Source organism: Rhinoraja longicauda, chromosome 29 (assembly GCF_053455715.1).
Source record: "Rhinoraja longicauda isolate Sanriku21f chromosome 29, sRhiLon1.1, whole genome shotgun sequence".
NCBI lineage: Eukaryota > Metazoa > Chordata > Chondrichthyes > Rajiformes > Arhynchobatidae > Rhinoraja > Rhinoraja longicauda.
Window position 1 is genome coordinate 12005998 of NC_135981.1, and position 23181 is coordinate 12029178.

Consider the following 23181-nt stretch of genomic DNA (forward strand, 5'->3'; position numbering starts at 1 on the left):
CTTCATAACCACTCTGCACAGAGTCAACATGACAGGATTGGACTCTGGGATGTTTGGACAGTGTAGTCAGTCCCACTAATGTACTGGCCAACAGGAACTAAATGTCAGATCCTTCTATTCTGGTTGTCTGAGAGCGGCCATTGAAGCATCAGGTTTAAAATAATCTTTGAGCATGGTTTCACAAATTATTGAAATTATTGAGCCTTTTAGATCAGTTTACAACCTGGCTGACTAACGCAGCAAAGCCTGAACCTTAATCTTGAAATACTGTACCTGCAGAGATTGAGCTCGACCTACCTGAATGTCAGTTAGCCGAATGGATTTCTGCAGACAATGAACTTAAAAAGCCCATGAAATCCAATGTGATTGGTTCTGGTGTTGACTCTGAATTATGTTCTGATCGGAGAGCCAGTGATAGGCAGATGGAAGAGCTCTGGTCATTTGTATGTCACATAATGCTTGACTTCAGTTCAGTGCATTGGATTTCCGGTGAGGATAGCTGAACTAGATCAGAGGCAGGCAGATAATGTTGGTGCAGGACAGATAGTTTCGCCAGCTCAAAGGCACCAGGTGAAGGCAGGCCAGGAGCTTGGATCAAGGACACTCGTGTGATGAGCTGGTGGGATTGTGATGTCACACTGGGTCTGACCGCAGGCTTTCAGTGGGTGCTTGTGGTGGGGGGGGGGGTGGGGGGAGGTGATGGGCTGTGTGGCAGGACAGGTGGTGTGCACTTGAGGTTTTGTGCATTGAGGAAGGTGTGTGTGACAAGGCCGAGCGAGCTCTTGGGGATGTGAGGTGCGGAGTGTACGTGCTGGGAAGGATGTGTGTATGCTTTGAAAAGGTTCTGTCTATTGGATATGTAAGTAATAATGTTTGTAAAGCATAGAGTCACAGTCACAGAGTCTTACAGCGTGGAACAGGCCCTATGGCCCAACTTGCCCACACCGGCCAACTTATCCCATCTACACTAGTCCCACCTGCCTACGTTTGTCCCATATCCCTCTAAACCTGTCCTATCCACATTCCTGTTTAAATGTTTCTTAAGGGCCTGTCCCACTGAGGCTATTTTTTAGGCGACTGCTGGCGACTGTCATAGTCGTAGCAGGTCGCCGAAAAAACGGCGACTGGATCCCTCCTCCGACAATGTCTATGGCAACCTACAATAACCTACCACCTGAGTGTAAACCAGCTGAGTGTAAATTAATTGGCCATAAGAAAAGTCATGGCAGAACACATTACTATATTTTGCAACACTCATCTATAGAGAAAATGAGCAAAACACATTCCTTCTTTCCAGAGATGCTGCCTGCCCCGTTGAGTTACTCCAGCATTTTGTGTCTTTCTCCATTGTAAACCAGCATCTGCAGTTCCTTCCTACACATGAGGAAAATGGCCGTCCCAGCTGTCAAGCAGATAGAGGCCACCCCCCAGATATGGCTCCTCAAAAGGTAGGAACGTTGGAGATAAGCTTGCTGGCAAGAGGCTCCTTCTCCTCTTCCGTGCCATACTGGTTTTTAGCTGTTGTGGCTTTGAGCCCTGGGCTACCACTCATACATGCTTGTTTGCAGAACATTGCTGGCTTCCTCCCTGGGATGTTCCAAATATCTGCACCTTATCTTTGCTGTGTGCCTGACTTGAAACTGTACAGCACAACACGTCTTTCCAACAACTCTGCAAGTGATTGATAACCTTCTCTAAACTCCACCAGAGCATGACATGCCCCCACTGCTAAGACACGTTTTTCTATGAGGGTTCTGTGTTAATTGCAGCCAAGTAATGCAAGGACATAAAAAAGCTAAGGAGTTTGATGTATGGCAGGGGCTTCACACACTCCGTGTGCAAGGTGGGCCTAGCATGACTGAGCAGTAATTTTTAATATATATATATAATACGTGCTATATCAATGTGGTTGCATTTCAGACCAGGAAGACCTTTAAAACTAAAATTCTGTCACCCAACAATTACAAATCAATTTGTTTAATTGGGCACATGTCTGGCAATTACAATGAGCAGATTGTTAATTACGCAGAGGGAAAACAGATTTACTTGTTTACTGCAAGACTATTTATCTGTTATACCATGGAAGCTCTGCAGTAACATTTCTCAAAAACATACCAATTTTCCATAGACATTTATGAGGCTTCCTTTCACATTATGTAACCACGTTATTTATTAAGAGACACAGAATTAAACAAAGGATAATTGCGGTTATTTTCCTCACTGGTTACACAATCAGCATGACTATATAGCCAGACACAGCTGCATCTTTAAATTCCATCTTTAAATTCGCCATCTTTAAATTCGCAGGCATTACTAATGGGGAACGACGAGGGAGCGTACAGGAGAGAGATAGTCTGATTGAATGGTGCCAGAACAACAATTTTGCTCTCAGTGTTAGCGAGACCAAGGAGCTGTTTGTTGACTTCAAGAGGAAAAAAGCCAGGGATGCCCGAAGCTGTCTTCATCAATGGGGCAGCAGTGGAGAGAGTCAGCAGCTTCGGGTTCCTGGGCGCGCATATCTCTGTAGGTCTATCCTGTGCCCAGCACATTGATGCAATCATGGTCATCCTGGGGTAGTTGCCAACTCGAACAGCGAGGAACAAAGGAAGCGGCAGGTAGTAGTATACATTGGCAACCTCGACAACAGCCTATCTCGTCCCTTTCTTCTGTTGTTTGTTTTTAGTCTGTTTTATTTGTATGTTTTAGTGTATCTTTAGGTTTGTATTATATGGGGGATGGGGGGAGAAACTTTTAAAATCTCTTCCCTCGACGGAGTTGTGACTCTTTCTGTATCGTATCTCCGTCCGCACTGCGGCCTAACATCGTGGAGCTGGCGGTCCTTTTGTTAGGGATCGACTTTGGGAGCTCCAACCGCAGGAGTTTCGACCGCACCGATCACGGGAGCCTCGATTGCCCCGATGCGGGGGCTTCGATCACCGACTGCGGGAGCTTCGATCGCCAACTGCGGATGTTTCAATCGCCCCCGACCGCGGGAGAAAAGGAGGAAGAAGGTAAAAGTTATTCACCTTCCATCACAGTGGAGAATGTTAGGTTACCGAAAAACAAGATGGACGTGCTGCCTGCGCTGGTGGGGACTCGGAGGGAATGCCGTGAGTGCAGTGATCTTGGTGTTTGCGGGGACATGGCTCCATGAGAACATCTAGAGTCTGGTGCGAGTGTAGACGACTTTCTGACTGCAGAGGGAGTGACAGTGGTCGGGACAACTCTGGTCACATCACAGTGAAGGAGCGTGTCTGTGGCCCAGACATTGAACCGATGGCTGTGGGTCTCCGCTAATACTGTGTGCCCTGGGGATTCTCACACGCCATTGTGGTGGTGGCTGTTTATGTTTAAATTTGTATGTAGTTTTATATCTTGTTGCTTTTTTGGTCTGACTATGGTAAATCAAATTTCACTGTACTGCGGTACACGTAACAATAAAGGACCATTGAACCATTGAACATTGCCTGGTCCATCACAGGTACTGATCCCCCCAACATCAAGGAGATCTAGAGGAGAAGGTCAAATGTAAGGGAAAGGTGTGTGTTTAATGGCAAGACCCTTAATAGCATTGATGTGTAGAGGGACTTGGGGTCCAAGTATATAGCTCCCTGAAAATGGTGATAGATGTGTAGGAAGGAACTAGAGATGCTGATTTAAACCGATGATAGACACAAAAAGCTGGAGTAACTCAGCGGGACCGGCAGCATCTTTGGAGAGAAGGATTGGGTGACGTTTCGGATCGAGACCCTTCTTCAGTTTAGTTGGGGATAAGGGAAACGAGAGATATAGATGATGACGCAGAGAGATGAAGAACAATGAATGAAAGATATGCAAAAAAGGAACGATGATAAAGGAAACAGGCCATTGTTAGCTGTTTGATGGGTGAAAACAAGAAGCTGGTGCACCTTGGGTGGGAGAGGGGTAGAAGAGAGAGGGAATGCCGGGGTTACTTGAAGTTAGTGAAATCAAGAGTCATATCACTAGGTTGTAAGCTGCCCAAGTGAAATATGAGATGCTGTTTGCGTTTAGCCTCACTCTGACAATGGAGGAGACCTAGGACCGATAGGCTAGTGTGGGAATAGGAAAGAGAATTAAAGTATTTAGCAACCATGTGATCAGGTACGTTCAGGCAGACTGAGCAAAGGTGTTCAGCGAAACGATCGCCCAGTCTACATTTGGCTCACCGATGTTTAAGAGTCCACATCTTGAACATCTGATACAATAGACGAGGTTGGTGGAGGTGCAAGTGAACCTCTACCTAACCTGAAAGGACTGTCAGGTTCCCTGGACAGTGTCGAGTGAGGAGGTATAAGGACAGGTATTGCATCTTCTGCGGTTGCAGGGGAAGGCACTTAGTGAGAGGGTGTTTTGGGTGGGAAGGGATGAGTTAACCAGGGAGTTAACAATGGTCTCTGCGGAAGGTGTAAAGGGGTAAGATGTGGATAGTGTTGGCATCCCGTTGAAGGTGGCAAAAACTTTAGAGGATTATGTGTTGTATGCGACGGCTGATGGGGTAAAAGGTAAGGACTAGGGGGACTCTGTCTCTGTTGCAACTAGGAGGAGGGGGACCAAGGGCGGAGCTGTGGGGTACCGAGGAGACACGAGTGAGGGTCTCATCTGTGATGGGAGAGGGAAACCCTTGTTCCCTAAAGAATGAGGACATCTCGGATGTCCTGGTACAGAACACCTCACCTTGGGCGCAGGTGTGGCTTAGACAGAGGAATTGGGAGTTGGGGATAGAGCCTTTGCAGGAAGCAGGGTGGGAAGAATTGTAGTCAAGATAGTTGTGGGAGTCAGTGGGTTTGTAATAGATGTCAGTCGATAGTTTATTTCCTGTGATGGAGTTTTACAAATAGACAGTGTGATAAAGAAAGCCTATGATTTGCTCACCATTATTGATCAGGGCATGAATACGAAGGTCAGGAAGTCATGTTGCAGCTCTATCAGAACTTGGAGTATGATGTGCAGTCCTGGTTGTCCTATTGGAGGATGTGAAGGCTTTGCAGAGGGTGCAGACGTTTTTACCAGAATGCTGCCTGGAGGAGGTGGTATTAACTACAAGGAGGGGTTGAACAAACTTGGATTGTTTGCTCCAGGACACCAGAGGGTGACGGACACCTGATAGAAAAATATATACAATTACAAGAGGAATAGATGGGGTAGAGAGTCAGAACCTTTTTTCCAGAATGCAAATGTCAAAGAGGAGAGGGCATTGGTTTAAGGTGAGAGGGGCAAAGTTTGAAGGAGATGTGTGGGGCATAGTTTTATATAGAGAGTGTTGGGTGCCTGGAACGGGGTGCCAGGGGTGGTGGTGGAGGCAGATACTATAGTGGCATTTAATAAACTTTTAGATAGGCACATGGTTATGTTAGAAATGGAGGGGTGTAGATAATGTGCTAGCAGTTAGTTTGTCTTGAATGGGCTGAATGACCTGTTCCTCTCCTGTACTCTTTTATATTGGATGTTGACATTGTGAGAAGCTAAAGAAGAAATTGCAGGAGTCCTGGCTGAGATATGTGGAAGGAATGAATGAATGAATGAATAAGTTTATTGGCCAAGTATGTGCATATACAAGGAATGTGCCTTGGTGCTCCGCTCACAAATGACAACACAAACATACAGTTAACAATTAAGAATAAAGCATAAACACATCAAAACAATAAGTGGTTATGCTTTATTCTTAATTGTTAACTGTATGTTTGTGTTGTCATTTGTGAGCGGAGAACCAAGGCACATTCCTTGTATATGCACATACCTGGCCAATAAACTTATTCATTCATTCCACATGTCTCAGCCAGGACTCCTGCAATTTCTTCTTTAGCTTCTCACAATGTCACTCTCCAATATAAAAGAGTACAGGAGAGGAACAGGTCATTCAGCCCATAATGTTATTACGAATATAACCACGTGAATCATTGTCTGTCACGGGTGAGGTGTTAGAAGGCGGCAGGTTTGCTCATTTTGTGCCTCTATCCAGACCAGTATTTCATGGTGACACAAGAAACGACAGATGCTGGAATCTTGAGCAAAGCACAAAGTGCTAGAGGAACTCAATGAGTCAGTGGCATCTGTGAAGGGAATGGGCAGGATAACCCTTGAGGTAGGGACTCATCTTCAGTCCAAAAAGATGCCTGTCCATTCCCTCTACTGCTACCTGACCCACGGGCGTATTTCATTGCCCTTCTGCCTAGCACCTTGTAGAGCGTTGGGGGGCCAGGAGGAAAACCGCAGCATGCTCAGTGTCTGAGCTGCGCTGCACAGTGTTTGTGTGAATGGTCAAGTTGAGTTCCTGGTCCAGGATAGAAATGGTGGGGGCTTTGTGATGATAATGCCTTTTAAAGTCAAGAGGTTAGACTCTTTCTTGTGACAGATGATCATTGCCTGGCAGTCCTGTGGCTTGAATGTTATCTCCTAGTTACCAACCCATGCCTGAATGATATCTAGGTGCATGCTGACATCGAGTCATAGAGCCAAATTAGTTTTCTTTGATTTTTGCTTTTAAATATCAGAGAGAAAATCTATACTTTGTTGAGCAAGACAGTTATTAGTTCACACTCCAATGCTTATTAACCTCTGTGCCCTTACATCACAGGAGTAATTACAGTATATTGTGCCTCTTCTCCCATTTGTATTCAGCTCACATTTTTCTCAGTATCTCCGGATTCCCCAAAAGCAATTTGTAGCCTAGGGGTCAATTAATGGCACGGAGACATGGAGGAATCCGAAGAGCTACATTTCTTATGGGTTGGTATGGGATTGTTTCCAAGCAAAGCTCCATCAAGGATATCCCAACGTTTGCTCTTCCCCACGATTAATTCCGTGGAAAAGGTAAATGTAAGAGTTCTCAGTGGGTTTTTAATCTATCACTACATAAGTCCATTTCAGAGTGTGCATTCTGATGCGCATAAGACAGCAGGAGCTCAAACAGAATTTGTGTACAGGAGTCAATCAAGGGCTCCCCACAGACCGTCTTCTGAACTTTAAACAATGTTATGGACCTGTTTTAACGGTGGGTAAACCGCAGTGGATCATGGCTGTCAGGGAGGCTGGAGTTAATGTGTACCATGACCGGTCTCTCAAAGAACCTCATGATGTATTTATGCAACACATTTAACACAGGAAGACATGGAAATATGCTTCACAGGAATGCATTAAACCAAAAATGATGTGGGATGAGCAAGGTGATGGATACGTTGTAAGGAATATTTTGAGGTAGAGATGGGTGCAAAGGCATCAGCTTCCACAGATTAAATGTCTAAACAGTAGAATGCATGGTCATAGGGGCAAGAGAAATATTTTTCAAAGTGGCAACACTGTTGTATCACAACAGATGTGGTGACCAATTTGGAAATTGTAAGCCCCAACAACGTGAATATAAGACCCTAATAATCTGGGATAAGCGTTTACCAGGTAAAAGTTCTTCAGATGTGTGAAGGCGTTGAATCGTTGATAATCAATGCCAACTACTAATAACTAATATTGGAAATTTTCCGTTGCTTTCCATCACCATGTTCTGAGCGGGCTCTTCCCGGGCTCTTTTCTGCACATCCACATCAGTGACCTACAGTCAGAGCCTATTTCCCAGGGTGCAAATGGTGAAGACCAGAGGGCATAGCTTTAAGGTGAGAGGGGCAAAGTTTAAAGGAGATGTGCGGGGCAAGTTGTTTAAGCAGAGAGTGGTGGGTGCCTGAAAAACGTGTATGTGGCTTTTGGCTGGGCACACAAATGCAGGCAGAGGAGATTAGTTTTAACTTGGCATCATGTTTGCCATGAATATTTTGTGCCAAAGGGCCTGTTCCTGTGCTGTACTTTTCTATGTTCCGTGATCCGAGGGACAAAGCTCAAACTCCACAGCTGGGGACAGTGATTAGAGATCCAGATCACTATTTGCATCCATTATCAAAATATCACAGCCAACTCTGGTTAGAAACCTATTTTGCCATTAAATAACCTCACTGGCCCTAAATTCCCTATTCTATTCTTAACTGTCTTATTTTCTCCCTAAAAGGACACTATTCTAGTCCGTCGGTGAACAATATTAAATGTTCTGTCTTCCCCTCCAAAAATATCTCAAATAATTCTCCATTCTACCCCAAAATGATTATTCCTAAATTACCCCTTTTCTTCCCATAAATCAACCCATTCCATTCCTAAAATGCTTCATTCTACCTTTAAATGGCCCCTATCCTTTGTTTACAGTTTAAACGATCCCTCTCCTGCCTTTAAAGGTCCACCAGCATATGACAAACACCTCCTACTGTGTAACATGACGTCTATTCTTCAGCTTCTAACGTCTAAGGGCTGATACGAGGAAGTGGAGGACCAGGCCCCTGGATATTGGAAGGTCCCTATCAGGTAATATAGAGGAGCAGGATTACTGACCTCATCTGTGCCAGTGCACACCTTGGCCATTGCTGCTAATTAGTTGATCGTTCCTTCTAATGGTATTCTGAATTTTGAAGACTGGCTACAGCCTGCCCTAGTTCCAGTTCTACAGCTGAGAATCTTTAACTGGTTTTAACTGTCCAGGTTAGTAGGTTAATTAGCCACTATAAATTGCCCATTGTTTGTAGGTGCCTGGTAGAATCTGGGGGTGGGTTTAGTTTAGTTTAGTGTAGAGAAGAGACGCAGTGCGGAAACAGGCCCACCAGGTCCGCATTGACCAGCAATCCCTGCACATTCACACTACCCTACGCACACTACAGACAAGTTTACTTTTATACCAAGCTAATTAACCTACAAACCTGTACGTCTTTGGAGTGTGGGAGGAAACTGAAGATCTCGGAGAAAACCTACAGGGAGAATGTACAAACTCCGTAGTCAGGATGAAACTCGGGTCTCTGGCGCTGTAAGGCAGTCGATCTACCGCTCCGCCAACATGCCTGTTAATTGCGAGGAAGGTGGGGAGAATAAAGTAGGGTTAGTATGTTCAGGTGCGGAATAGTCAGTATTGACTTGGTGGGCTGGCCAGGGCCGTCTTAACGCATGGGCCTGATGGGCACTTGCCCGGGGCCCCACGAGCATAGGGGCCCCATGCTGATCTGTGTATGTTAAGTGACTTGCAATAAATAAATACTACTTTAAAAATGTAGGTTCAATAAGTGCTTTTTTCGCAACATTTTCGTTCCCTGAGTGTTTTTTTCGCAACATTTTCCATCCCTAAGTGCTTCTCACAGTGATCTGTTTCGCAACAATTAGCTCCCTAAGTGCTTTGCTTTTCCATCCCTAAGTGCTTCTTCTCACAGCGATCTGTAAGTGCTTTTTGCAACAATGTAGCACCCTAAGTCCATCGCTAAGTGCTTTTCGGTAAGTGCTTTTCGCCGGCACGACAGGGGGGGGCTGGTAAGGATAGGGGGGTGGGGGAGAGTAACGGTGGGGGCGACGGGGAGGGTGGGAGGAGGAGAGAGTGGGGGTGGGAGGAGGCAGAGTGGGACTGGGGAGGGGGACAGCAAGGGTGGGGGTTGGTGGTGGGGGGGAAGAGAGAGTGGGGGAAATGGGGGTGCTGGGGAAAGTGGGGTGGCGGAGAGTAACAGTTGGTCTGGGGGAGAGAGAATGGGGGGGTCTGAGAATGGGCACTGGGGAGGGGGACAACAGGGGTTGTGAAATTGTCCTGCAGTCAATTGTCAAGGTCCTGCAGTCAAAGGATGTGAACATCCTTGTTGCCACAAATCTTCTTGAGTCTATGAAAACCTATCTTCAGGAAACTAGAGATACATTTAGTGAATATGAATTCAAAGCCAGGAGTATGTGCCCAGATACAGATTACAGTGATGAGAAAAAACGGGAACGAAAACGAAGTTTGCGTCTTACTAGATATGATAGATCATCATCAGCAGAGGTACTTCTCAGTAAAAGCGGAAAGTTCAAGGTAGAAACTTTCCTCCCTATTCTGGACACTCTAATCTTTGAACTGACAAAACGTGCAGAAGCTTATTCACAGATTGGAAATCTGTTTTCTTTCTTCAGTGAATTGAAAACTATTGCTTCTGATGCACTAAAGAAAAAGTGTGAACATCTGGCTAATATGTATCACAAAGACCTTAATTATGATGACCTTTTAAATGAATGTGAGCATCTCAAGCACTACATGGCTCTTGATGAAAATTGTGAGACTCTCCCTGCATTGTACAGAAAAATAATTTCCGACAATTTGAAATCTGTATTCCCGAATGTTGAAATTGCACTCAGAGTGTTCATGTTCATGATGGTGACCAACTGTACAGGAGAACGTTCTTTTTCAAGACTGAAACTTATTAAAAATCAGCTTCGTAGCACAATGGGGCAGCATCGTTTGAACTGGCTTTCACTCATGTGCATGGAAAATGACATCCTAAAGACCATTGACTTCAAGCCAATAATAAAGCAATTCTCTGCAAAGAAATGCCGCAAATGCTTGTTATAATAAGAAATTCGTAGTAATTTCATACTGTGACATCTAATTTGTATGGCTTATTGAGTAATATTGTGTTTTTCAAGCCTCGTGTATTGTTCAAATGTTTATCATGTTGATTAGTTGTTGCTGTACAGCATGTTTTTAATGTTTCAACACCGATTTTGTTGGAAGTGCCAATAAAATAAATATATGTTTAATTTTATCGACCATTTACATTTTTATTCCTGTGAGTAGTTGTCGTAGGGGCCCCAGTACACTGCTTTGCCCGGGGCCCATAATGCTGTAAAGACGGCCCTGGGGCTGACGGGTCTTTTTCTGTATTGTATGATTCCATGAATAAATGAATGGTAGAGCTCCAGGGATCTGAGACTCTTGTGGAATGATTTCCATTGGGGGTATTGATTGTTTTGCTTTTGTGTGCGTGTTTTAGTGGAGCCCAGTAACCAGCCAAGAAAGTATATGCATTTTTTTACTGATACATCATCCTGTCACCTCCCAGAAACATTACAGAAACTTCACACACAGTGAATGATTGTGAGGTTGAGCCGTTTGAAGCCGGTCTACTTGGCAAGGGGCAGAAGCACTGCAAACATCTAAACAACAGGTCCTCGGTGAGGCTTGATGGACAGACGAGAGGTTGGGTATTAAGATTATTTTTTAAAAGCGAGAGCCTATTGTAAACCCCTATGCAGCTCAGGTTTGTTCTCTGCTGCCCACACCATGGTGAGGCAGCTCTTCAAGTTTGTACTCCACCTCTGCAATTCAACTCCGTCGAAATCCAGGTAGCAGAACACAGAAGTATTGATGTTTGTGCTTCACACATACAACACCCAACCCAGCATGAAATTCTGTTTCTGCAGCATTCCTGCGACTAATATTTTGGTCTCGAAATGCTCAGAGACACCTCGTGTGATTCTTTACGAACTTGACAGGTATTTCTTGTCAGGAGTGAATCGATATTATCCTCTTTAGTTTGAATGGCAATGTATATTGATTCATTAAAATGCTGAATGATCTAAATAACCTTTACCATGGCCTTCTGAGGGTGGTTTCCTGATGGCTTGTGTCATACAAATATGCCTATGACTCTGCCTAAGGACGGACCATCAGAAAGGAGATGAGAGGATAATTTCTTTAGCCGGAGAGGTGGTGAAGCTGTGGAATTCATTGCCACATACGGCTGCGGAGGCAAAGTCAGTGGATATTTTGAATGCGGAGATTGACAGATTCTTGATTAGTAAGGGTGCCAGGAGTTATAGGGCGAAGGCAGGAGAATGGGGTTGAGAAGGAAAGATAGATCAGCCTTGATTGAATGGTGGAGTAGACTTGATGGGCCGAATGGCCCTATTCTGCTCCTGGGACTTATGACTGCATGTCTGATTTTATAGTTTCCGTGGCCGATGCTAAAGTTTCAGAAAATCACTCCTAGAATTGCCAAAGTTTGGTTACTACCCTCCATGCCTGACTCATTTCAACTTGCACTTCACTGCACAGAAGCAAGGTGCAGGTCAGCATGGTCATTGCTTGCAGCTTGGATCTGAGAGGTGTAGCAGGACACCATTGATATCTGAGTGCCCTCTTTTGTGGTGTGACTCTCCAGGGAAGGGGAGCAGTATCTTGAGTTGGCTGTGAGGTACCATTGTGTGCACCAACGCCGCCACTTCCGGCCTAGCTCCAGCTGCACCTGCAGAAACAAACACAGAATCCTCTTCAGATGGGGGCTCGAAAAGGCAATTGCTCATTCACCTGTACAATCAATTGTCTATAAAATCATTGCTTGCAGCAATGGCGGCACAGCGGTCAAGTTGCTGCCTTACAGTGCCAGAGACCCGGGTTCGTTACTGACCACAGGTGCTGTCTGCATGGAGTTTGTATGTTCTCCCCGGGACCACGTGGGTTTTCTCTGAGTGCACCGGTTTCCTGCCACACTCCAAAGACGTACACTTTGTAGGTTAACTGGCTTCTGTAAATTGTTAAATTGTCCCTCGTGTGCGAAAGATATAGTGTGTGGGGATTGTTGGTCGGCGTGGACTCGATGGGCCGAAGGTCCTGTTTTCGCGCTGTATCTCTACACCAAAGTAAACAGTCTCGTAAAGGGAAAAGGGAAGCTAGTTGATTGCCAGTGTATCTGCTTGTCTAACTTTTAGCGTCCGAGTTAGGGGAGGTTGGTGGAACAATTCGTCGACGCTAATGTGCGGTATGTAGTGGGCCAAAACATGCTTTATACGAGAGCAGGCCATTGGCAAATTCTGCTGATGAGGTCCAAGGCCCAGATCTTAGGGTGGGTGTGGTGGCCACTGGGTGCAGGGTGTTTGAGTTTGATTAGTGGTGGTGGTGAGGTAGGTGGGTGGGATTGATTATGGTGTTGGTGGGCGTGCTTGGGGGGACCTGGAGGAGATCAGCAGCAAATGGGTGGTAGGTAAGGGCAGCCCACCCACAGCGAATTCACACGGAGCCTTGACTTGACGTAGCTCCTCTTTCAGTAAAGCACAACCTGCTGGAGACGTTCAGCAGGACAGGCAGCATCTGTGGAGGGACTGGATAGGTGATGTTTCAGGTTAGAACCCTCCTTCAGATGATTGCAGTAAGGGAGGGAAATGGATGGGGGCTTTCTCCCCCACTGCTCCAGCACTTTGTGTTATGCTCAAGATCCCAGCATCTGCAGTTCCTTGTATCATCCTCCTTAGGTATGGTGAAGTAGGTTTTGTGGATCGTGTTAATGAGAACCATGTTTGTGGAAGTGTACTCAAACAAAGCTGCAAGACACCACGGCACGTGTCTATATGTCTCAGTGCATATAGGCATGGAGGATTCCAGAACGATATCATAAACTTCAAAAACTTCATAGTAAAACCCAAACCATGCTCAATGTTTAACTTGTATAAGGCCCATGTATTTAACGTCAGCAGAACAAGTGCCTGTTTCAAGATGTCCCAGTGGGGTTAAGCCCGAGTTTAACATGTAGTTTTAAGTGGCACTGGGATGAGAATGTCGCAGCCCTAGTGCTCTGGCCTTTCTTTGTGCTCTGAGGTTTAAATTAGGTTCAAACATGGTTCTAATATGGATTCAAAGAACACCTTGAATCAGGATATAATCTTTATGTACATTTCAATAGGCTGAGGGTAAGTGCTGTTAATCAAACAAACGAGTACTTTGGGTCTACTAACAGAAACACTCAGTGGAGCTGAATGCAGCCAATCCAGATGAGTTTGTACAATTAAAACACACTGAGAGGAGTAGAGAAGCAATACCATGTGGGGTAAATCTCTCCGTTCAATTTGTGTTTACAATGTATCTAGAAATACCGATAAGAGATGATCCTGTTTATGATCTTATTTAACAATGCACCGGTAGTTTGGAAAAGGGTGGAGGGAATAGGAAAAGAAATAGGGAAATAGGAAAATTCCCAGCCAAGATGTCCTTGTGCATGGGAATTCGTGGACCAGATGTCGAAAGGTAATGAACGCGAGTGGAAGCTTCGCCACACACGTTGAGATGGTTGCTGAGCCTGATTAACATGAGTTCAATAAACATTTACACTAAATCCTCCATAATGTATTCTCAAATTTCAAGGTTTAGCATGTTCATGTTGGGTTAAAAGTACATGACTGATTGCTTTTTATTGTACTCTACCAATTTCATTGTTAAGTTTTTTTCTTTGATAAACTTGTGGATAGTACCTTTGCAGATTCTGGGTGGTCTGCCAAAGCCCACCACTGCACAATGCAGTGATATAAACCCAGTCCCTGAATTCTGGAACACCACCATTGACCTTTAACAATCGGGACAACCAAAGTATAGCCATAAGTCTTGCAAAACATGCTTACCAGGGTAAATCCACTGATAAGTTATTTCCAGTGGGAAATTGGCTTCAAGGGAATATAACCAAGAGTTGGTGGAGGAGGGTGATCGCATGAAGTCCACCCCATACTTTCTTGGGATTACTGAATAAGAGTTCCTTAATCTTCCTGCTCAAGGTGTTGTTTGAATATTGGTGCTGCAGAGAAAGATGCTGAATGAGGATTCCTAGATTTGCTAATGTCTGCAATGGAAAGTTTTGACAAGGGGGAGTTAGATTTAATACACCCTCCAGGGAATGCATCATCTCTGGTGCAAAGGTCCAGAAAAAAAATCAAAAGGGTTACTATTGCAGCTAGGTACCACTGAGGCTGCTGGCCCAACACTGCAGATGTAGTTAACGATGCTTACAAGTCTCTGCATAGTTCTGCTCACCTGGGCAGAGTAATCTGATGAACAAGGTAAGAGATTACAAATTGGGCTTCACATTGGTTTAGCCAAATAGAGCTACTGCCTCACAGCTCCAGCAGCCTGGGTTCGATCCTGTCCATGGAGGTTCGATGTGTGAAGTTTGCACTTTTCCCTATGACAACATGAGTTTCCTTTGGGTTTTACGGGTCCCCCCACATCTTAAAAGACTCGTGCATTTGCTGGTTAGTTGTCCACTGTAAATTGGTCCAGTAGAATCTGGGGGAGTTGATGAGAATGAGGCTCCCACACTCCAATGAGAATAATCCTAGCCTATCTATGCTCCCCTCATAACCACCACCCTCCCCTCATAATCTACCCTCCCCTCATAATCCTAGCCTATCTACCCTCCCCTCATAACCACCACCCTCCCCTCATAATCCTAGCCTATCTACCCTCCCCTCATAACCACTACCCCCCCCTCATAATCTACCCTCCCCTCATAATCTACCTTCCCCTCATAATCTCCCCTCCCCTCATAATCCTAGCCTATCTACCCTCCCCTCATAACCACTACCCTCCCCTCATAATCTACCCTCGCCTCATAACCACAGCCCTTCAATCCTGGCAACACTGCCAAGAATCTCTTCTGTGCCCTTTCTGTAGGGTGGTGACCAAAACTGCACACAATATTCCAAAGCGTGGCTTAACCAATGTTTTCTACAGCTGCAACATGAATTCCCAGCTCTTGGGAGTTGACAAAACTAACTCAGATGAGTTCCCCCAATGCAGAACAGTTTGTATTGCAGGTGAGTTTCACAAGGCCACTTCTGGTCTATCGATTGCTACCTGGTCCTAAAAACTCACATGATGATTTTGCATTTGCAACCAACCAAAACTCCCCGTGTCCTTGAGACTGGGTCCATACAGTGCGGGTCATGTGGCACCATATCGAAAGGTAGGTTGGTTCCTGCAAGGTTACTACTTGAACCTGCATGTGGAGTCTATATTAATAGAACATTTGACTGCAATACCCAGTGTGGCATGATTGCTCTTACCTCTCCATTCAAGAAACAGTACAGGATTGCAACGATGAAACCCTGGAAAGAGAGAACAAGGAGAATAAGTTTACACAATGCACTATTGGGTACATTCAGACACTAACCTTTGCTTGAATGAATGCATTTTGAATGGAGTTGCTGGCGGACCGCTAGAGGCTAAATTACTTGAGTGATTTGGAAGCCATCTGCACACAGATTGGAAATTCAGACTGCTCTTCTGTTACTTTTGTACACTGTCCCAACTGACTAATATGTGCAACAGAACTTTGTACTGACTGTGCTAAAGGTGGTTGTTTAATGTATGGTAATGTGGTTCAAATGATCTTGTATTAGTTAGCAAGTTCAACCATTGGCAAAAATAAGGATGAGATCTTTTCTTTCTCTGCTCTCTGTGCACCCTGTGTCATTATGTTCTCCCTGCTCCTCCTGCCAAACAGAACTCCAGATATCTCTTCAGTTCACATACTATTTCCACAATACTCTACTGTGCCCACTGGAGCAGTCCCATTTAAGCTGGAGCCCGATCTGCATATTTAAAGAAAGACTCTGTTGGCTCCGGGCATGTTCCTATTGACTGTCCCGAAGAGCAGATCAGATAGCTGGCAGTGAAAATGGGCTGATTCGTCAGGTAAACTTAACATCCTTCCCGAAGATAGACACAAAATGCTGGAGTAACTCAGCGGGACAGGCAGCATCTCTGGAGAGAAGGAATGAGTGATGATTTGGGTCGAGATCCTTTTTTTCAGACTAGTGGCATCATCTCTGGAGAGAAGGAATGGGTAACATTTTGGGTCGAGACCCTTCTTCAGACTAGTCTTCAGACTAGGGACTTGTCCAGCTGAGTTACTCCAGCATTTTGTGTCTATCTTCGGTTTAAACCAGTATCTGCGTTACTTCCTACACACTTAACATCTCGCTCAATTGGTTCCTGTTGTAAATGATTGTTAATGCTACCCTTTGTGTATCAGTCACAACTTTAGAAGATTCTTGCTCAATATTTAGCCTTGTCCATTTCCCACCACAATCCTGTGTAAAATTAGGGACAACTTCTATTCTGCAGACTCAAGCTGTGGTGTCAGTTGATTTAGATTACCAAACTAATTTCTTGAACGTGTTGATATCAACACCAGTTTCTGAAGGCATGTTACCTTCTCAAAACAATAATGTTTCTTAAATTCATTTGGAGGGTTTAAGTTTAACACTTTAGTTTCAAAGAGTATCGAGGATATGGAGCAGTGGTGGCTAATACAGCTCGGTAGACATTAGCCATAATTGAATTCTCTAGTGGAATAGGGTCAAGGGCAGAATGGACCACTTGTGTTCCTGTGTTCCTTTGGCTAAAGTTGCATCCATTAATAGCTTCTCTTTACAGATATCTTTCATTCATGAAAGCCAGATTACCCACCTGGAAAGATCCCAGGGCAACATCAAATGCCAGCCGGAAGTAGACGTTCAGATGATCAGGGACAAAGACAAAGACTATGTAGTTGACTCCAAATAGTGGTATGAGAAGCAGAGTAGATTTTGCAAGCCTCCTTTATAAAAAAGAAAAGGAAGACCATTTTTAGAAAATTCTTAATTTGCTTAAGAAACTAATTACCATGAATAAAGAAACTCTTCCATGTTCTGCTCTTGATTAATTGGAATGCAAACTTTCAGAAATGAATGCTTAGTATTTTTCTAACACCAATGTTGGCTTTATATGTTGAATTTAAACTAGAAGATCGCAGCTTAAACCCACCAATTTGGATCTCCTTGCTAAGGGTATTAGTACTGGAGTCATAGATTGACACAGTGTGGAAACAGGCTCTTCTGCCCAACTCACCCACACCGGTCAACAATGTCCCAGCTACGCTAGTCCCACTTGACTGCGCTGGGTCCATATCCCTCCAAACCTGTCCTAATGATAGAGGAGGCCAGGGTCTTGGTCAGCTTTGGCTAGTGGAAGAGTACATTCCTGACACTGTGTGTGGACCTGTGGGGCCTCCCACCCCACCTTCAGGTCCCCGACGCTGCACAGGAGCCTCCGCGCTCTTCCCCTGCCTCACACCACAACTCTCCTCTGATCTCATACCCTACCTCAACCCAAACAATACCCACAACCATACTCCCTCTGCTCATCCTCTGAGCTCTACTCATTCCATTACATCATCCCTATTGCCTTCCTGAACCCATGTTTTGTGTCAGTTTCAACCACTTTATCATCCCCCCTGATCGGTCCAAGTATAGAGGGAGAATGAAAATCTGACTGAATGTTACCAGACCTACAATCTTGCTCTTAATGATAGCAAGACCAAGGAGTTGATTGTTGACTTCAGAAAGGGCAAGCCACAGATCCACAAACTTGCCTTCAGTGATATGATGATGGTGGAGAGAGTTAACAACTTCAAGTTCCTGGCTGTGGATATCTCTGAAGATCTGTCTTGGGTCTAACACTTTGATGCAACCACAAAGAAAACCTATCAACACCTCTATTTCCTTTGAAGATTGAGGAGACGAGAGGCTGTTGGTGAGGCTCCCTTGTACAGCACCACCCGATGACCAAAGACATATTCATCATGTTGATGAATAGCCTATTGAACTTCTGCAGGTGCAGGGTGGACAGCATGCCGACTGATTACATAACAACCTGGTTTGGTAATTCACATGCCCAGGAATGAAAAAAACTACAGAGTCATAGACTCTGCTCAGTCAGTCATGGGTACTGACCTCCCCACTATTGAAGGCATCTATAGGAGTCGCTGCGCTAAAAAATACAGCCAATATCATCAAAGATCCACACAGGACAAGCTCTCATTTTGTCACGTTGTCACAGGGAGGTGTAGAAGCCTGAACAACTTCTTGCCTGCAACCATCAGGCTCTTGAGCACTAACTTGAGCAACTAAGATGTTCAATGGACTATGTCTTTGGTTGATGTCTTTGGTCATCGTGTGGTGCCGTACACAGCAGCCTCGCCATCAGCCAGTCTCGTCTTTTTCTTCTTTTGCTGTTTTGGTCTGTGTTTATTTGTATGTTTTTAGTGTACTTTTAGGTTTTGTATTATGTGAGGGTGGGGAGGAAACCTTCTTTATCTCTTTCCTCGACGAAGATGCGACTTTTTCATCGTATCTCCGTCTGCACTGCGGCTTTAACATCGTGGAGCTGGTGGTCCCTTTGTTAGGGATCGACTGCGGGAGCTCCAACCGCAGGAGCTTCGACTGCCCCGATCGCAGGAGCTTCGATCACCCCGATGCGAGGGCTTTGATCACCGACTGCGGGAGCTTCGATCGCCCCGACTGCGGAAGTTTTGATTGCCCCGACCGCGGGAGAAAGGGAGGAAAGAAGGTATATATTATTTGTTTTCCATCACAGTGGGGAATGTGAGGTCACCGAAAAACAAGATGGACGTGCTGCCTGCACCGGTGAGGACTCGGAGGGAGTGCCGTGAGTGCAGTGATCTCTGTATTTTGCGGGGATGTGGCTCTATGAGGACCTCCCAGAGTCTAGTGCAAGTGTGGACACTTTTCTAACTGTTCGGGCGGACAGGGACTGCAGAGAGAATGACAGCAGTCGGTACAACTCTGGTCACATCACGGTGAAGAGCGTGTGTGTGGCCCAGACATTGAACTGATGGCTGTGGGTCTTCGCTTATGCTGTGTGCCCTAGGGATTCTCACATGCCACTGTGGTGACTATTTAAGCCTATGGTTAATTTTTTTGTGGTTATGTCTCTTGTTGCTTTTTTGTATGACTGTTGGCAAATCAAATTCCTTGTATGTTTACTTCTCTCTCTTCTTGAGGAGCATCCAGTCAGACAGTGCTTTTTCTTGGACTAAGGGCGTTACGATTGCTCCTAATGGTTTCAAAAAGGATTAATTTAAATGGAAGGAGAAATATGCAGCAGGATGGTAATGTCCAAATATGACCCCCCTTTAGATTGCTTCATGCTGGAATCTTGAGAGCATTTACTTCTTGTTCTCTGGCTTAGTAAGATCAGTGTTTTGAAAAAGCCTTTGAGATCTGGAAGTATGGATTCACAGAATGCTGTTTGGGGATCACTGATGGAGAAAAGGAAGGCAGGGCAATTTGGGGACAATGGGATTTCTTGGTGTGTTCTAGGATAGGTTTAGTTTAGAGATACAGCGTGGAAACAGGCCCTTCAGCCCATCATCCACGTCGGCCATCGATCACTTCTATGTTATCCCACTTCCACATCCTGCACAGGGGCAATTTACAAAAGCCAATTAATCTACAAATCTGCACGTCTTTAGAATGTGAGACGAAACCAGAGCACCAAGAGAAAATCCACATGGTCACAGGGAGAATGCACAAACTCTGTTCAGACAGCACCCATGAACACGATGGAACCCAGTGCTGTAAGGTAGTAGCTCTACTGTTGCACCACTGTGCCACCACACATATTCTGTACTTACATGTACTGCCTGTACTCGCTTCCTCTGCTGTCTGATGAATATACTTTCTGGATCAGGATTTGTATGATGGACATGAACAGAATAAAGTTCACCTAAACAAAAGGAACACATCACAGCTGAGTGATTTTCACTGTATCCTATAAATTGAAAAAAATAAACAAGTGACTGGAATTTGTCCAAGAGTTGGTTAGTTTGAGAAAGTAATTGAAATGTACCTGTAGCTAAAAATTCAAGTACATTCATTGGGGATCAGGACCCTGTGATGGATGGTCTGGGAAGGGATGTAGACTCTCTGATAGATGAGCAGGGGAACGGATTAATTGAGAAATATGGAATGGTAGTGATGGATGGCTGAACGGAGAGGCATCGATTACCTGTGCCAATGACTCCTCAGTTGGGAATGGCGAAGGGGTAAGGGTGGGGAGAGGGGGCATGCCGTTAGTGCATGCGATTGGGTTTTAGACTTTAGAGACACAGCATGGAAACAGGCCGTTCGGCCCACCAAGTCCACGCTGACCACCCTTGGCTTCTGTAAATTGTTCCAGATGTCAACTTCTCTACATCGGCGAGACCAAACGGAGGCTCGGCGATCGTTTCGCTCAACATCTTCGTTCAGTCCGCCTTAACCAACCTGATCTCCTGGTGGCTCAGCACTTCAACTCCCCCTCCCACTCCCAGTCTGATCTTTCTGTCATGGGCCTCCTCCAGTGTCATAGTGAGGCCCACCGCAGATTGGAGGAACAGCACCTCATATTTCGCTTGGGCAGCTTACAGCTCAGCGGTATGAACATTGACTTCTCTAACTTTAGATAGCTCCTCTGTCCCTCTCTTCCCCTCCCCCTTCCCAGTTCTCCCACTGTCTTCCTGCCTCCAACTATATCCTTTCTTTGTCCCGTCCCCCCTGACATCAGTCTGAAGAAGGGTCTCGACCTGAAACGTCACCCATTCCTTCTCTCCAGAGATGCTGCGTGACCCGTTGAGTTACTCCAGCATTTTGTGATACTCTCTGATTCAAACATATCTTGGGTGACACATGCCCAGCGGTGCCCATTTGAGTGTTTGGAGTGAAACAGTCCAGAAATAAATTCTGGTTCATCTCACTAAAGAGCGGCAAAAAACAGTATAGTACAATTGACTCTCCGAGACACTGTGGTCTGCTGGGATGAGAAATCACAAAAATGTCCTGCCTTCCTAGTCAGCCAAAGGCAGTGTGAAGTCTGGGGTGTGTGACTAAACCGATACTGAAATGGATATATTACCCTGACTCATGACAATGACTGTTTCACCTCAGAAACAAAGAAAAAATACTCACTAATATAATCAGTGAAATCGGAGCCTTGATGATCCAAAAGTATGGAGAATCAATGGAATCCCAGCACCTAATGGAAATGAACAATATATTTCTTGAAGTGGCTGAGAGAATCAATCTCAGAGAACAGTGTTTTAATTGACTTCACATGGTCTATGAGTGAAAATAGATAACCGGGGTCCTGATGCTTTTCTCCATCCAGAAAATCGTGTGTGTGATTGTGTGTTTGTGTGTGATTGTGTGTGATTGTGTGTTATTGTGCGTCTGAGTGTGAGTGTGTGTGTGTATATGAGTGTGTGTGAGATTGTGTGTGTGTGAGATTGTGTGTGTGTGTGTGATTGTGTGTGTGTTTATGTGATTGTGTGTGTGTTTGTGTGATTGTGTGTGTGATTGTGTGTGTGATTGCATGTGTGATTGTGTGTGTGTGTGATTGTGTGTGTGTTTGTGTGATTGTGTGTGTGTGTGTGTGTGTGTGTGTGTGTGTGTGTGTGTGTGTGTGTGTGTGTGTGTGTGTGTGTGTGTGTGTGTGTGTGTGTGTGTGTTCATGCATTTATACCCAAAATTAGTGAGAATCAATCAGGAATAAGCCATTCATACTGCTCTATTTAACAAACAAACATATTTGTTCTTACCCAAAGTCATGGTTATACAGCATAGCAAGAGTCCAGCTAACCGTGATCATTAGTGGGACACCTGTAGAGGCATAAATAGAATTACCAATTGCATTGGGAAAAACTTTTGAATGTCAGGCTGTGATTTTCCTAATAGAATGCAAAATCTTTCTTCATAGTGAAAGGGTATAAGGTACTGCTAGGAATCTTTATGATAGGGAAATGGATGATCCTTTATTATCTAGGTTACAGTGATTGACCATTTATCAGGAGGTCTTACAAAAGGTGGAAATTTGAAAGCTTGCAGGGAATTGTAAAGTATGAATGAAAAATGCCTCACCCCAGGCTGTCACAATGTACCACCAAAAATACTTCCTCTCGGTGAAGAAGACCACGATGAGCGTGTATAGGTAGATGCCTTCTGCCAATAGCCAGAAGTAGTTTGCGGTGATACTGAACTCGAAGAAGGCAATGGCAGCCTTGCACGATGGCTGGAAATGAAGAATCTGGTATTAGTTTCTGCCTTAGCTCTTGCCCACTCTCCATTCCATGTCCCCAAAAACTCTCACCAACTTATACAGCTGCGTCGTAAAAAGCATCACAGCATGGTTTGGGAACAGCTCCATCCAAGACCGCGAAAAATTGCAGAGAGTTGTGGACGTAGCCCAGACCATCACACAAACCAACAACCCTGCCATTGACTCCATCTACACTTCACGCTGCCTTGGCAAGGCCACCAGCATAATCAAGGATGAGTGTCACCCTGGTCACTCCCTCTTCTCCCCTATCCCAGCAGGCAAGAGGTACAGAAGTGTGAAAGCACACACCTCCAGATTCAGGAAACATACAGTATCAGGCAACCAAACCATCCTATCACCAACTAGAGTGCGGTCCTGGCCTACCATATACCTCTTTGGAGACCCTCGGACTATCTTTAATCAGCTATACTGGACTTTCTCTTGCACTAAACGTTATTCCCTTTATCCTGTATCTGTACACGTGGACAGTTTGATTGTATTGTCTTTTCGCTGACTAGATAGCATGCAACAAAACAGCTTTTCACTCTCCCTCGCTACACGTGACAATAATAATAAACGAAACTATTTCCATGTCTTTGATATACTTGGCACTCAGGTCATTTATAAGATATGGTCTCTTTGGCTCTGCAATTTAAGACATTGCTTAT

At 44.9% G+C, this 23181-nt stretch overlaps 1 protein-coding gene across 1 annotated transcript in view; it reads right to left on the reverse strand.

The window, feature by feature from the left end:
• Nucleotides 1-10882: 10882 nt before the first annotated feature.
• Nucleotides 10883-23181, reverse strand: part of LOC144607576 (vasoactive intestinal polypeptide receptor-like) — a 67715-nt gene continuing 55416 nt past the window's right edge. Inside the window, exons 7-13 of the mRNA XM_078424487.1 lie at nt 22336-22486; nt 22017-22077; nt 21388-21454; nt 20076-20167; nt 17069-17198; nt 15661-15702; nt 10883-12080 (exon numbers count right to left, since the gene is read on the reverse strand). Of these exons, the coding sequence (XP_078280613.1) occupies nt 11880-12080; nt 15661-15702; nt 17069-17198; nt 20076-20167; nt 21388-21454; nt 22017-22077; nt 22336-22486 (744 nt within the window). The 3' untranslated portion in view covers nt 10883-11879. The remainder of the gene's footprint in view (nt 12081-15660; nt 15703-17068; nt 17199-20075; nt 20168-21387; nt 21455-22016; nt 22078-22335; nt 22487-23181) is intronic.